Here is a 14,128-nt window from a genome sequence, read left to right on the forward strand (position 1 = left end):
AAATACATTTTAATTTCACAAAAATGTAATTTATAAAATTAACATTTTTCAAAATATTTTAACACAAGAAAGTCATACAGGATTGGAATTACATAAATGACCAATAATGACCGAATGACATAAATGTTCTAAATGACCAAAAAGGGGAATAAAATAATAATTAATAGTGGGAATGATCTTCTTTCTGTTACCTGTTAATTTGGTCAACTGTTTCATGAATGATCGCTAGTTATTGTACTCTGAACTCTCAGACTGGAATGGAAGCCAGTTCTGATATACAAAAGAGTTTATATCTCTCAAATCAGATTTTTTTTTCTCTTTCTGACACAGAATAATAAATTAAAAAAAACTAATTGCAAATGTAAAAAAAAGTATTTGCGACTTTCTATTTCACAATTCCACTTTTTTCCCTTGCATCCACAAGTTTATATTTAACAATTACAACTTATTTTTTTTTTCCAGAGTTGCAGGTTTCTGATTGAATTGTGTGATTAAAAAGTCTAATTTGTTAAAAAATTGTCCCATGTCAGAAATTGGGTAACAAATCTTACTAAAGACACTTATAATTATGGTGTGCTTCATTGTGTTGCGTATTTAGAGATTTTAATATAATGTAGATTAATAGTTTGAGTAATAGCTGGGCTCATGACAGTCTCACCTAAACATGAGAGAAGTGGGCGTGGTTTACTCAGTAATATCCGGTTGTAAGAGAATACAGGGACTATGTCATTCTGGGAGTGTTGTTAACAGTCAGATTTCTAAGGGACAAAACTAAACAAAAAAGGCATATAGAGACGTTACAACATGCAGGAAGGGAAAAACAAGATATATATGTGACCTTGGAGCACAAAACCAATCATAAGTAGCATGGGTATGGGTCAAAATGATAGCTTTTTCTTTTATGCCCATTTCCTACTGTAAATATATGAAAACTTAATTTTTGATTAGTAATATGCATTGTTAAAAACTTCACTTGGACAACTTTAAAGGCGATTTTCTCAGTATTTTTTTTTTTTTTTTGCACCCATTCCAGATTTTCAAATAGTTGTATCTCGGCCAAATATGGTCTTATCTTCAATGGAAAGCTTATTCAGCTTTCAGTTGATATATGAATATGGTGAAAGATTGGTTTTGTGGTCCAGGGTCACATATGTTGTTTCAGGATAATTAGGATAATTTATTTTAACAGTAAGAAAAAAAAGAAAGAACGAAAAATTCAATTTTTATTTTATAACATCCAGCGTTTCTTGCAATATACATTCAGTGTGTTGAAGTAAACCGCACTATTTTTACAATTTTTATTTTCGGTACTATATTTACAAAAAAAAAAAAAAAGGAAATAAACACTTAAAACAAATAACATCTCACGCTCGTGTAAAAATAGCGGCAGCTCTGTTTCTGGGCGGCTCCGCTCCGCTCCGTTCCGTTCAGAAGGTTCTGTTCTTTTCTGTGACGCCGATGGACTGGAATGTCTTGCTGGAAGCGCGTTCGTGCTGCACACACGCTCACGTTTTGTCAGTCATGTGTTTACCGGGCTCTGGCCACGTGCTGCGTTCACGAGGCCCCGCCCTCTATCCGGAACGCCCACCGGAGTTCATAAAAGTTCAGAAAGTTCAGTCATCAGCAGCAGAACGTCTCGAATCTACCGTTCCTCTAGTTTGGGATTGAGTTACGCGACACTTTCATCTCAAGACTGGTCTAAAGTTCAGTTTTAAACTCGACACTGCTGTCCAGAAGCTTTTAAATACTTACCCTGCAAACAACGAGTTCACCCTCTGATTTCTCAAGAAGCCAAAAGTATGTAAGTTGCATGTTTACATCGTTTTGCACGTTCCTAACGTTTACTTGAACGTTTTTGGCGTTTATGACAAATCTCGCCGGTGTCGCTTTATGCGAAGTAATAACAAAACTAGTGTAAATTCTCTCAGAGTTTCTTTAAAATAAACACAACAAACTTCTCAAGACTGAAAACGTTCGCTGTGAGTTAAACAGCTCATTATGGCTCGTGATTGATTGATTTTTGTTCGCTGTTTGAATGTTATTGTGAAGTAAACTGTGTCAGTCATATCTGATCACGATGTGTTTTCCACCGGCTTACACGAGCTTCCAGTTCACGTGGACTGAGGATAGAGTGGGCGTGCCGGTGTCACTTCTGACCAATCAAACAAGCGCTAGGTTTCCCGCCGCGGTCTTGAATTTATTCTCTAATGAGCTGCACATTCCGTCATATTAACCAATAGGGAGCCAGAACTGCAGTGAGCGAAACTAGTGACATGTTCTGCCCCCTGTACCTCAAGACAGAACTCACTGACAGAAAGTTATCTTTATTTTATATTCATTGATAGAAAGTTATTATTTTCTTTTTTTTTTTTTTTGAAATAGTACTGGCTAAAATCTGTGGGCAGTTATTTATTTTATATTACAGTTATGTGTTGAATTAATAATTTTATATTTTTATTAAAAATTGTGTATTACTACTACTGTGTATTATTGATTTTTTTTTTTTTAAAATATGACTTTTGTGAGATTTTGATACTTGGAAGTGAACTTTTGGTTTCGAGTGTGAAATGCTTGTTTGTCATAGTAAGAAAGTCACAATTGTTATTTTATACAATATTGAATTAAGTATTGTTTTAACGAAATATACAGTTAGTTTAGCAGTTGTTTTGTGTGGATATTCAGTGCGACTGAGTTCTAGTTGGAAAGTTCTTCTAAATTAGTGATTTCCTGAAGTCACAGCCCCTGAGATCCACAACTAATTTCCTTATTGGATGTAATGTGACTCGTGAGCCACAATAAAAGTGAGAAATCAGTCCTATATGATGGAAATAGAACACTTACATAGCTGTACTTTATTTTTATTTTTATATTATTAGGCAAGATTTCTAATTTTTGTTTACATTTAGCATTTTAAGTTTAACTAATTTTTACATTTATGTTATTTCAGATGTAACTGTAAAGATTTTAAGTTTTAAGTGCGTTATTGTTACATTTTCAGCGTTTGCTTTAATTTAAACTTATATTTTAGTAATTTGGTACATTTCAGCAATTAAGTATACCTCTAATTTGTAGTCGTTTTTAAGTATTTCTATACATTTTTAAGCTTATTTCAGTGTTGATTTTAGTGATTTTAGTAATTTTAGTACTTCAGCTCAAACATGTTTCATTTAGTTACCAAAGCAACATTTGGTTAAGTTTTTCAAGTGTAAGTTGTCATTTTGGTACTTCAATTTAAACTCATTTATTAGGCAACATTTCTCATTTTTGTTTACATTTTGCAAGTTTAAGTTTTTAAATGTTAAGTTTTACATCTAATATTTTATTTCAGATCTAATTCAGTCGCCAAAAATGTAAGAAGTAACAGTAGCAATAGTCAGTAATTGTAAAACTAAAATATTTGAAAGCATAGTGAGAATTGTTTGCACACAATAATGAGAGTTTCAAGAATCCAGTGTTGAATTCTCACTGGAGCGTCGGCTAAAACTCTAGTGCCCTACATTAGCCAGCAGTCAGCATGCGCGGCTCCCTCTGCTGGTCAGACGCTCTCACCACACTCCGTCTGATCCTGAGGAACATGCCCTCACATATCACCGTAGATCTGCCCAGACATGTAGCCGTCCATGACTCACTGCAGCCTTTAAATACAGCACACACAGCTCAGAGATGCTCAGACATGACTGCGCAGAGACGGAGACAGAGACAGGTCAGGGAGGACATGCTTTCGCTGCATTTCTGTGGATGTTGACTGTCAATTTAAATGTAATTTCAGATAGTTTGGAGACTATAACCATGTCATTTTGCAGCTTCAGGTCATGGCGATGCACAAGCGGATTCTGCAGGCTCTCGGGAACGGCCCGACGCGGCGGAACCTCTTCGGTCCGGTGGATCGCGAGCAGCTTCAGCTGGAGTACTGCAACGCTCTGAAGAAGGACCTGGAGGAAGCGGCCCGCCGCTGGAGCTTCGACTTCATCACCGAGACGCCTCTGGAGGGCGGAGACTTCCAGTGGGAGGGCGTGTCCGGGGTGCGGGTGCCCGTCCTGTACCGCACCTGTCAGCAGGGCGAGCATCCGCGGCCGCACGGGAAAGAGTCGAAGTCTGACGGTCAGGCTGGGCCGTCCGGCGTGGGGAAAGAGAACATCCCCAGAACCCCAGAGAGGTTCAGCATTGTCCCGCAGGGCATCGAGAAAACGCCGGAAAAGAGGACAGAGCTGAAGAGGAAACAGACGAATATCACAGGTGAGATGGGCGGAGCCAAACAGTCACATTTATAGACAAATGTCAAAAATCTGTACATTTGTAGCACAAAGAAAATGATGTTTAGAATCTTAAAAAGCTAAAAATTTTTTGCAATTTATTTAAACAGTAAAGTTTTTTTTGTTTATTTTAAATTAGCATTTTTTTTTATTTTCAACTTATAACTTAAGTTTTAGTAATTTTATTTTATTATTATCTTTTTTTTAATTAGTAACTTTTGTAAATTTTAGTTTTTTTTTTTTTTTAAAACTTCTTTTCATTTTTAAGTTTATTTCAGTGTTAGTTTTAGTAAATTTAGCACTGCAACTCAAACATATTTATTTCGTTTAGTTGCCAAAGCAACATTTGATTAAGTTTTTCAAGTGTACGTTTTTTAATTTTAAGTTTTTCATCTAATATTTGTATTTTATGATAATTCAGATGTAATTGCATAATTTTTAAGTTCATTTTAAATTTGCATTATTGTTAAATTGTAAGTGTAATTTAGCAAAATTACTAAAACCTAAATTAACTCCTTTGTAATTATTAGTAGTTTTTAAGTAATTCTGTATATTTTAAAGTTTTATTTCAGTGTTAGTTTTAGTAATTTTAGTACTTTAACTCAAACATAATTTTCATTTAGTTGCCAAAACAACATTTGGTTAAGTTGTTTTTATTTTTGAGTTTTTCATCTAATATTTGTATTTTAAGTTTATTTTAAATTTGCGTTATTGTTATATTTTCAGTGTTTGTTTTAATTTGAGCTTAAGTTGGATTTAGCTAAGTTACTAAAATTTAATTTAATGCCATTGTAATTTTTAGTAGTTTTTAAGTATTTCTATTAATTTTTAAGTTTATTTCAGTGTTAGTTTTAGTAATTTTAGTACTTCTACTCAAACATATTTCATTTAGTTACCAAAGCACCATTTGGCTAAGTGTTTCTTTTAGTGCAAGTGTTTTTTTTTTTTTTAAGTTTAAGTTTTTAATCTAATATTTAGATTTTATTTCAGGTTTATTTCGATCACAAAACAACTTTTTTATAGGTTTAGTTTTAGTAACAATAACAACAGTCTGTAATTTATACCGATTTTAAAAATCATTACGAAACTAGAACTAGAAGAATGTACCAAAACCATATATTTGGATGCATAATGATATTTTGTCATCAGAATTTAGAAAAGACTGTTTAATTATAATGTAAACAATGCAAATGCAGTGACGTGTTACAAATTTTAGAATAGTTTAAAATAAGAATAAAGTATGACCTTTTATGTATTTTTATTTTTATTACGTTTTTAAAAAAAAATATCTATATGTAGTTTTTATTTCATTTCGGTTTTAGTTTTATAACTTCAGTTAAAACTTTAATTTCAGTTACTTAATATTTACGTTTTTCAATTTATTAATGCTCATTTAAATAGTCATAGTATTATCGAGCAATTCTTCTCTAATATGAATCACTGAAAAGCTACAAAACTTAGAAAAACTAAAAGAAAGTTACAAACTAACTATTTGAATGCATATGAGATTTCTTAGAGAAAATGTTTAATATGTTAATGTGACAATTTGAATGTTTTAAAATGTAGCTGTTTTAAAACAGGAGTGAAATATGAGCTGGCCGCTTTCAGAGCTGTTGAGAAATGACGTGTGTTAAACGAAGGCGTGACAGAGTTTGACTAATAATAGAAGCATTCTTATCGTCTCACACACTCACTCTCTCTCTTATCCAAACAGATTTCTACCAGGCGAAGAAGAGGGTGGTGGCCACACCCCGCAAATCAGGACAATAACTCAAACACACACACACACACACACACACACTCAGGAACGCTAGTGTGTCTCGGCGAGACTCACGTCCTCTCAGGAGGAAACTGACACACGGGAACTGACGTAACCACCGCTTCTTCTCACTAGATCGTCTGCTCATCTACACCGTCATCTACCTTCATCCTTTCCAGAACTCTAAACAATCATTTGTAGCGTTTTTTGACGCACTCCTGCGGTTTGATCCGTGCAGGTGTCATGGACCGAACGCAAGAAACACAACAGAACTGGTCTTTCACTGATCATGTTTTTTGAATGTTATTCATTAATAGGAAATTGTTTATCTGTCTTTCCTCTTCCTGTTTATATGTTTGCATGTCAACGGTTAACATTTATACAAATTTACGCTTAAGAAAATACGTTAAAATCCTTTCAAATCCATTAGGTTTTGTGTGGAGGGGCGAAAACGATTCTGGAAAGTTTCAGAATTTGTCTCTTAGTGGGACCACAAAATTATAACGAAAGAGTTTCAATACGAACAACACGAAAACACTGATTTTTTTTCAGTGTGCACGTATACAAAAATGCTTTATTGCACAATACTTGTAGCTAATTTTAAAACTAACATTTGGTGCCAAATGTTTTTTTTTTTTTTTTAGTTATTTATAATTCTAACCCTTCTAAGCTGCCAGTATGTTCTCACACAACTCTCGTAAAAAAGCTGCAATTACGTTTTTTAAACGTAAACTTATTGAACAAACACTTGCCATGAGCAGAATTAATTCTGTACAAATTCTTTGTTGATTACATTAAATTTAGTGCGAAAATTGGCGTATGAATGTTTAACAAAGAATTTGTACAGAAATTCGCTCTGGTTGCGTTTCGTGAGCGCCGCCGCTGCAACTACAGCATATTTACAAACACTCTTGGTTTTACTTGTAGTTATGGAAATACATAACGTTTGTTTGAAATGAACGTAATGTCAGATATGAACGCTAAGTTTTCTACACTCACTAGCTGAGATGCTGGATCTATTCCGTTCCCAAAGTTTCACATTTCAGCAAACGTTCACTGAAACTTCTGTAGTTTGTGATCGTTCTCGTATCCTGACACTTGTAGATTTCTGCGACCTGTCTGTAAATATCCTGTCAATGTCCAGATTATTCAATAGAGAATTGCACTTGTTATTTTGAGTAGTGTAGCTTGCACATGTCTGTTTTTTTTTTTTTTGTTAAAGAGCTCAGAATATATGCTGTATTTATTTTACGGTTAAATATTGTATTGTAGATTGACATAATTGTACTTGTAATAAAGCTGTTTATAAAGAGAAACTCTGGTGTGCGATTGATTTGTACGAATAAATCATTCCTTTAAATATTCAATCTGTTGATTGTAAACAAAAAAAAAAGTACCCACCTAACATAATGTTTTCGGAACGTTTTTGCAAGGTTATGAACAAATGTTCTTACAGTAATGTTGATAGAGCATTTGTTCAAAGTTATCTTGTCTAATAACATTCTCAAAATGTTAGCACAAAACATTCCTAAATCATTCATGGAACTGTTTTTCTGAAACACGTCAGTTGAATGTTCATCTAACTTTCTTTTTTTTTTTAACTGCTTGTTTCAGAACATGCAGAGAACATTCAAATGTAACGTTCCCATAATGTTTGCAAAATGTTAAAATGGAATGTTTCTTTAACATTTGTATAACCAAAAAAAAAAAAAAAAAAAAAAAAAAAAAAACTAAAAAAAGTAAGTTTTAATGCCTTTGTCATTTTTAGTAGTTTTTAGGTATTTCTATTTATTTTTAAGTTTATTTCACTGTTTTGTTCGTTTTTATTTGAACTTAAGTTTTAGTGATTTCGTACCTTTCTGCAATTAAGGTACTAATTTGGCAATGAATTTAATTAAATTACTAAAGTTTAAATTAATGCCTTTGTCATTTTTAATAGTTTTAAAGTATTTCTGTTTATTTTAGTACTTCAACTCATATTTTCTTTTTTCATTTAGTTGCCAGAACAACATTAATGTTGTTAACATAAATGTTGTAATAACATGGTTACGTTTTTCAAATGTAAGTTTTTCATCTAATATTTATGTTATTTCAGATTTAAATGTAAGTATCTTATTTCAATTTTTCATTATTGTTAAATTTTCAGTAGTCGTTGTAATTTTAACTTAAGTTTTAGTGATTTAGTACATTTCAGCAATTAAGGTACTAATTTGGCAATGAATTTAGCTAAGTTACTTAAAGTTAAATTAATGCCTTTGTTTTAAGTTTTTCTGTTTATTTCAGTGTTACTTTTAGTTATTTTAATACTTCTACTCAAACATTTTTTTTTTCATTTAGTTGCCAAAGCAAAGTTTTTCAAGTGTAAGTTTTTTATTGAATATGTATATTTTATGTTATTTCATTTTTAATTATAAAGATTTTAAGTTTATTTTAAATTTGCATTATTGTTATGTTTTCAGTGTTCATTTTAATTTTAACTTAAACTTTTAGTAAGTTAGTACGTTTCAGCAATTAAGGTAATAATTTGGCAATAAATTTAGCTAAATTACTAAAATTTAAGATAATGCCTTAAGATAAGTTTGTCAAGTGTAAATCTATTTTAAGATGTTTTTCATCTTATATTTTATTTTATTTCAAGTTTATTTCAATCAGTCAAACAGCATTCAAAAAACTGAATGTTCACAGAACGCAATGGGAATGTTAGCAAACATATATGGAACATATTTTTATTAGCTGATACTTTTGTGTCTAGGTTCCTAATATGGTGTTAACTGACCTAACGTGTTATTAAGTTTAAAGTCAACATGAAATTGCATTCATGTGTTGTCAAATAATCTGTATTTAAAGTAAACGCTTTTTCTTTATTGCAATTTATTAAATGGCATTAAATTACTATTAGCTACATTTAGGAAACAATAACTACATCGATAACATTGCTTGGGTATTGTGAGTTGTAAAGGAGGCGGAGTTCTGAATTTTTTTAATTTTGTAATTTGTGAACAATTGTTTACAATCAGACCAAAAAACATTAAATAAATAAATAAATAAATTCAATAAATTATAAAATTTTGCAATGTAAGGGTTGTAAGTGTCCCACACTTAGGAACGAATCAACCTTATTTTCTATTGTTTAACCTGGTATATTTGTTTAAATAAGAAAAGCGTCACCTCAGATACGTGTCACACGCGTGTAGCGTGTGCCCCATGTTTATGTGTGCACAGGTGCTGTACTTCAACATAGTGACCTAGTTGTTATGAAGTGTGTTGCTATGAGACTGACGTCAGCATTTCCCATCGGCCCCTCCTGTCTGTTTGGGAAATGTCCTGTCCCCCCTCTCACCACACACACACACACACACACACACACCCATGCATATCCCTTAAAAATGTGTGAAAACACACACACACCCACCTCCACCCTCCCCAACTGTGCTCTCATGAACACACAATAAAAACAAACACACACACATAGACAGACTCAGTTCTGAGCGCGCATGTGTGTGTGTAAACGCTGCAGTGTGTGTGTGACGCATGCTCCGCTGAACTCCCCTCCCCCTCTGCTCATCTGCTCCGCAGCCGCGTCGAAACACTCAGACAAACACACGGCCGGAGAGACGAGAAAGAAACGTGAGATACAGCCGAGACAAAGATGAGAGACACCAAACCGCAGCCGATACTGACTCTAGCGTGAACCATGACAGACTGGAGCGAGAGATAGACAGCTAGAGGAGAGGGGGGGAGGGTGAACGCAGACAGACAGAGAGAGAGAGAGAGAGAGAGACAGAGAGACAGACAGGAGGGATATGGCCCTCTTACGCGTCTCTGCAGTCAAGCTGCACGCCCTGGACTGAAGACCATGGTAACTTATCGCAAATTCATCTTCTGTTCCTGTGTTGTACCATCCATCCATCCATCCATCTGTCCATCATCACCCGTCTGTCTCTCTCTATCTCACGCGCTGCAGATTTCTTCTTGTGCGTTTAACTCGCCCACTGTCATCTGACACACATCCCTCATTTACACCGCATGCATGCGCGCGCGTGTGTTTGCTGTCCCCCACCGCTCAGCTCCAACCTACTTTCTAAATGCGTCCATCAGCGGCCTGTAGGTCGCACACGCGCGCATGCTCTCGGCAGGTAACATGACTCAGATTTACATGCGTTAAAAGATTGCGCTAACCTTTGGAGGAGCCCTGCTGCGCACGCGTGTGTAGCACAATAAACCTTGCTTCGGAGAAACACGCATTCTAGCGTGATGTTGCATGCATGTAAACATGTACGACCTGCGGTGAACCCTTGGGAAACCCTGCTGTGTCAGTGTGTTGGAAAGGTTACTGCAGACCATGCATTTGTTTACAGTTGAGGTATTGCAGTTTGCTACCACGATGTATGTGATGTATCATTGTTATGTTCATTCATCCAGTGCGTTTTGGGAGTGAATTCCGACATTGCATTTATGAATGATTCATTTCAGATGCATAGTTACTATGCTCTGTCCTGCACTGATGACGTTTCAGATTGTTTATATAGGTGAAAGATGCTACAGGTATAGATGTTTCAGCAGATTTCATTTGTTGTGCACGTCGAGATATTTTCAGAGCGAAAGTGGGTCACGCTGAGTCTCTCTCTGAACGTGTGAGTTTTTGTAAACAGACGTGACCACTCACTCATGCAGCTGCCGCGCATATGACAGAGGTGTTAAAATTAGCGTGCTTTTATATCAGAGATTTACGTACACGTCTCGTGTTTCTGCTACTATGACAGTGCAGCTCGTTGTGTTTCGTTGTGTGCATGCAGCTGGATAAAAGCGAAGTGTCCACTCTCAGTCTGCCACCCTCCGTGAGCCATGGCGGGTCGGACGGGAACATCAGCGTGGAGGCAGGGTCGGACGGGGCGGCCGGCGAGGTCCAGAGAACACGAGCGGCGCTGGAACACCTGCAGCAGAAGATCCTGAAGATCACCGAGCAGATCCGTGTCGAACAGGAAGCGCGTGATGATAACGTGGCCGAGTATCTCAAACTGGCCCATAATGCGGACAAGCAACAGGCGTCACGCATTAAACAGGTGTTTGAGAAGAAGAACCAGAAGTCTGCGCAGACCATTGCACACTTGCACAAGAAGCTCGAACACTATCACAAGAAGCTCAAAGAGATTGAGCAGGTACGCTCACATGCATGTGCATTCTGTCCAAACTGCTTTTTCCAGAGGAATTAAGTCTATTCTATGTTTTGCAGAATGGTCCTGCGCGGCAGCCCAAAGATGTCTTGCGGGACATGCAGCAGGGGCTGAAGGATGTAGGCGCCAACGTGCGAGCGGGAATCAGTGGTTTCGGAGGAGGCGTGGTGGAAGGAGTCAAGGGCGGAGTCTCGGCACTCACTCACACCGCCGTCGTCTCAAAACCCAGAGAGTTTGCCAGTCTCATCCGCAACAAGTTCGGCAGCGCCGATAACATTGCCCACATGAAGGACACTCTAGAGGACGGACACACGGAGGAGACGCCCAGAGCTCTGAGCGGCAGCGCCACGCTGGTCTCCAGCCCCAAATACGGCAGCGACGACGAGTGCTCCAGTGCGACATCCGGGTCAGCGGCTGGTAGCAACTCGGGCGGAGCAGGAGCAGCCATGGGCAGTCCACGACTGGATGGACATCATCATCACCATCATCACCACCACTCGTCGTCTTCCTCTTGGGATGCGCTTCTGGAAGGCCTGCAGGAGATCAAAGTCAGTCAGGTGCATATGGAGGACGCCATCGAGGACATGAAGGCGCAGTTGCAAAGCGACTACAACTACATGACCCAGTGCTTGCAGGAAGAGCGATACAGGTAAGACCGCAGCACCTACAGCAGATCCAGTGGTTTCCAGAGCTGGATCTTCAGGCGTATCTTCCAGGGGTAGGTTTAGGGCAGGGGTGCCCAGAATCCTGGAGGGCTGGTGTCCTGCAGAGTTAAGCTCCACCTTGCCTTAACACACCTGCCGGGAAGTTTCTAGTATGCCTCGAGCTTGATTAGCTGGTTCAGGTGTGTCTAATTGGGATTGGAGCCAAACTCTGCAGGACACCGGCCCTCCAGGACTAGGTTTGGGCACCCCTGGTTCAGGCATATGTAAGGTGGGAGGAGCTGGATCTGGATCTTGAGTTCTACGGTGAGGACCATCTTGTATCTTCTCTCTTTCCTCTAGATATGAGCGTCTGGAAGAGCAACTCAATGACTTGACGGAACTCCATCAAAACGAGATGAGCAATCTGAAGCAGGAGCTGGCCAGCATGGAGGAGAAGGTGGCGTACCAGTCGTACGAGAGAGCGCGAGATATCCAGGTGACCAATAATAACAAATAGTGTGCAAATATTCCCAAACTTAAAAAGTAGGGGTGTCCAATCCTGCTCCTAGAGGGCCACTATCCTACAAAGTTTAGCTTTAAGAGTTTGCTAATCACAGTCCTCTTGGACCTGTGCCTGAACTGTCATGTAGGTGTGTTGGAGCATGTTGGAGCTAAACTCTGCAAGATGTTGGCAGGATTGGACAGTCCTGAATTCCAGTGACTTTGGGCACTTTAGAGCAGTGGTTCCTGGAAGAGCCCCAACACTGCACATTTTGCATCTCTCCTTTGTCTGACACACCTATTTCAAGTCTGTGAGTCTGTACTAATGAGCAGGTGACCTGAATCAGGTGTGTTTTATTAAGGAGACAAAATGTGCAGTGTTGGGAGTCCTTCAGGAATGTGGTTGAGAACCACTGCTCTAGAGAAAGTCCTAATTGTTACAACCCAACTTTGTGTGTTTTTATGCAGGAAGCAGTAGAGTCCTGCCTCACCCGCATCACCAAACTGGAGTTGCAGCAGCAACAGCAGCAGGTGGTGCAGCTGGAAGGTGTGGAGAACGCTAATGCCCGAGCTTTGCTGGGAAAACTCATCAACGTCATCCTGGCCCTGATGGCGGTCCTGCTGGTGTTCGTCTCCACCATGGCCAACTTTATCACGCCCCTCATGAAGACGCGCGCCCGGGTCGGCGCCACCCTCGCCCTTGCGCTCTTCCTGGTCACACTGTGGAAACACTGGGATTGGCTTGAGCTCTGCCTGCTGCCCAGTTGAAGAACATGAACAAAATACACATTCAGAACTCAGACTCTAACTGTGACGCATCCCTCCCATTGTACCAAAAGTGGGCGAGACCTCGAAGGATGTATAAGAAAGATCCATCCATGGCTTCGGTAAGGAGATACGTGGCTTGGAGATGGTGCTGGCCTGGTCTACATGGCTCTACATTTCCTGTCTTTTCCTTCTGATTGGGTTTCTTTCCTTTTTTAAACCACTGAGCTCCTTTTTGCTTTAACTAATGAATGTTAAGTCCAGAGGATGGTCTTCTGCTGATGCATGGCTTTAATACCAACACACGTCACATTTCGGATCCAAACATCTTCATGACTGAAGGAACTCTTTCATGCTGACACCAAAACTGTCTCAAATGTGTTGCGTTTTAGTTCATTTCGTCTCTGTGGAACTCAGTGTCTGTTATATATGAAGTATCTCATTTTAAAGGAGAATGAACGTCATTGTCATTTTACTTTGTGTATTGTTAAGTGATATTTGACATAGGGCGAAAAGGCAGAAGCGTAATGTCAGTAGTCAAGAATCAATACTACATCTGTCATCAAAACATTTTTGTAAACACAGTTCTAGTGTAACACTCACTGTTAGCATGATCATATTTCTCATGTTTCTACCCGTTTGCTAAATCACAACACCACTGTATTCTTAATAAATACATTTGCAAATATAGGCTATGTTTTGTTTTCATTTGTATTATAATTTTGGCAAACATATTTTTTGCAGTGGCGCGACAATCTGCTACTGTAATCCAGATGCTGATTTTAATCAGATCAAATGCATTAATCCCAGGATGGATTACACAATCACACGAATCTGCTTCCGGCTCAGAATGAGATAAAAATATGATGTTTTGCAATTTATAACACAATTTAAGCAGGTTAGCGACTGTGAGTTTGTCACTGCTTTATAAATGTGATGTGATCTATCCGTAAAGAATAAATATGCTCGGTTCACTGCAGGATCGAAATGTTAAAAAACGGTTTAAGGGCGCCACCTAGCGCTCAGATCAGG

The 14,128-nt window shown here is 38.0% G+C and overlaps 2 protein-coding genes and 1 long non-coding RNA gene across 4 annotated transcripts; 2 read left to right on the plus strand and 1 right to left on the minus strand.

Moving 5' to 3' along the window:
* Window positions 1–3,225: 3,225 nt before the first annotated feature.
* LOC127153632 (uncharacterized) lies at window positions 3,226–9,976 on the minus strand. The gene is made up of 2 exons (XR_007825304.1): window positions 9,829–9,976; window positions 3,226–4,208 (listed from the first exon to the last, which is right to left on the minus strand). It is a non-coding gene; the product is annotated as an uncharacterized LOC127153632 (long non-coding RNA).
* cdkn1a (cyclin-dependent kinase inhibitor 1A) lies at window positions 3,515–7,328 on the plus strand. The gene is made up of 3 exons (XM_051094829.1): window positions 3,515–3,703; window positions 3,804–4,236; window positions 5,968–7,328. Exons 1-3 carry the CDS (start codon window positions 3,515–3,517, stop codon window positions 6,021–6,023), a joined length of 678 nt encoding a protein of 225 aa, XP_050950786.1. The 3' UTR covers window positions 6,024–7,328.
* Window positions 9,737–13,784, plus strand: tmcc2 (transmembrane and coiled-coil domain family 2). Of its 2 annotated transcripts, XM_051094828.1 has the most exons (5): window positions 9,737–9,871; window positions 10,809–11,171; window positions 11,246–11,835; window positions 12,191–12,326; window positions 12,800–13,784. In XM_051094828.1, exons 1-5 carry the CDS (start codon window positions 9,869–9,871, stop codon window positions 13,097–13,099), a joined length of 1,392 nt encoding a protein of 463 aa, XP_050950785.1. In that variant the 5' UTR covers window positions 9,737–9,868; the 3' UTR covers window positions 13,100–13,784. The 2 variants fall into 2 exon arrangements, with proteins under 2 accessions (XP_050950785.1, XP_050950784.1); XM_051094827.1 differs by lacking the exon at window positions 9,737–9,871 and having other exon boundaries at window positions 10,803–11,171.
* The last annotated feature ends 344 nt before the right edge of the window (window positions 13,785–14,128 follow it).

This window comes from Labeo rohita, chromosome 22, assembly GCF_022985175.1.
Source record: "Labeo rohita strain BAU-BD-2019 chromosome 22, IGBB_LRoh.1.0, whole genome shotgun sequence".
NCBI lineage: Eukaryota > Metazoa > Chordata > Actinopteri > Cypriniformes > Cyprinidae > Labeo > Labeo rohita.

Coding starts and splice junctions, on each gene's coding strand:
- cdkn1a (XM_051094829.1), top strand. CDS start 3,515: ATGCGCGGCTCCCTCTGCTGGTCAGACGCTCTCACCACACTCCGTCTG. Junction 3,704..3,803: donor AGAGACGGAGACAGAGACAG/GTCAGGGAGGAC, acceptor GTCATTTTGCAG/CTTCAGGTCATGGCGATGCA. Junction 4,237..5,967: donor GAAACAGACGAATATCACAG/GTGAGATGGGCG, acceptor TTATCCAAACAG/ATTTCTACCAGGCGAAGAAG.
- tmcc2 (XM_051094827.1), top strand. CDS start 10,803: ATGCAGCTGGATAAAAGCGAAGTGTCCACTCTCAGTCTGCCACCCTCC. Junction 11,836..12,190: donor TTGCAGGAAGAGCGATACAG/GTAAGACCGCAG, acceptor TCTTTCCTCTAG/ATATGAGCGTCTGGAAGAGC. Junction 12,327..12,799: donor AGAGAGCGCGAGATATCCAG/GTGACCAATAAT, acceptor GTTTTTATGCAG/GAAGCAGTAGAGTCCTGCCT.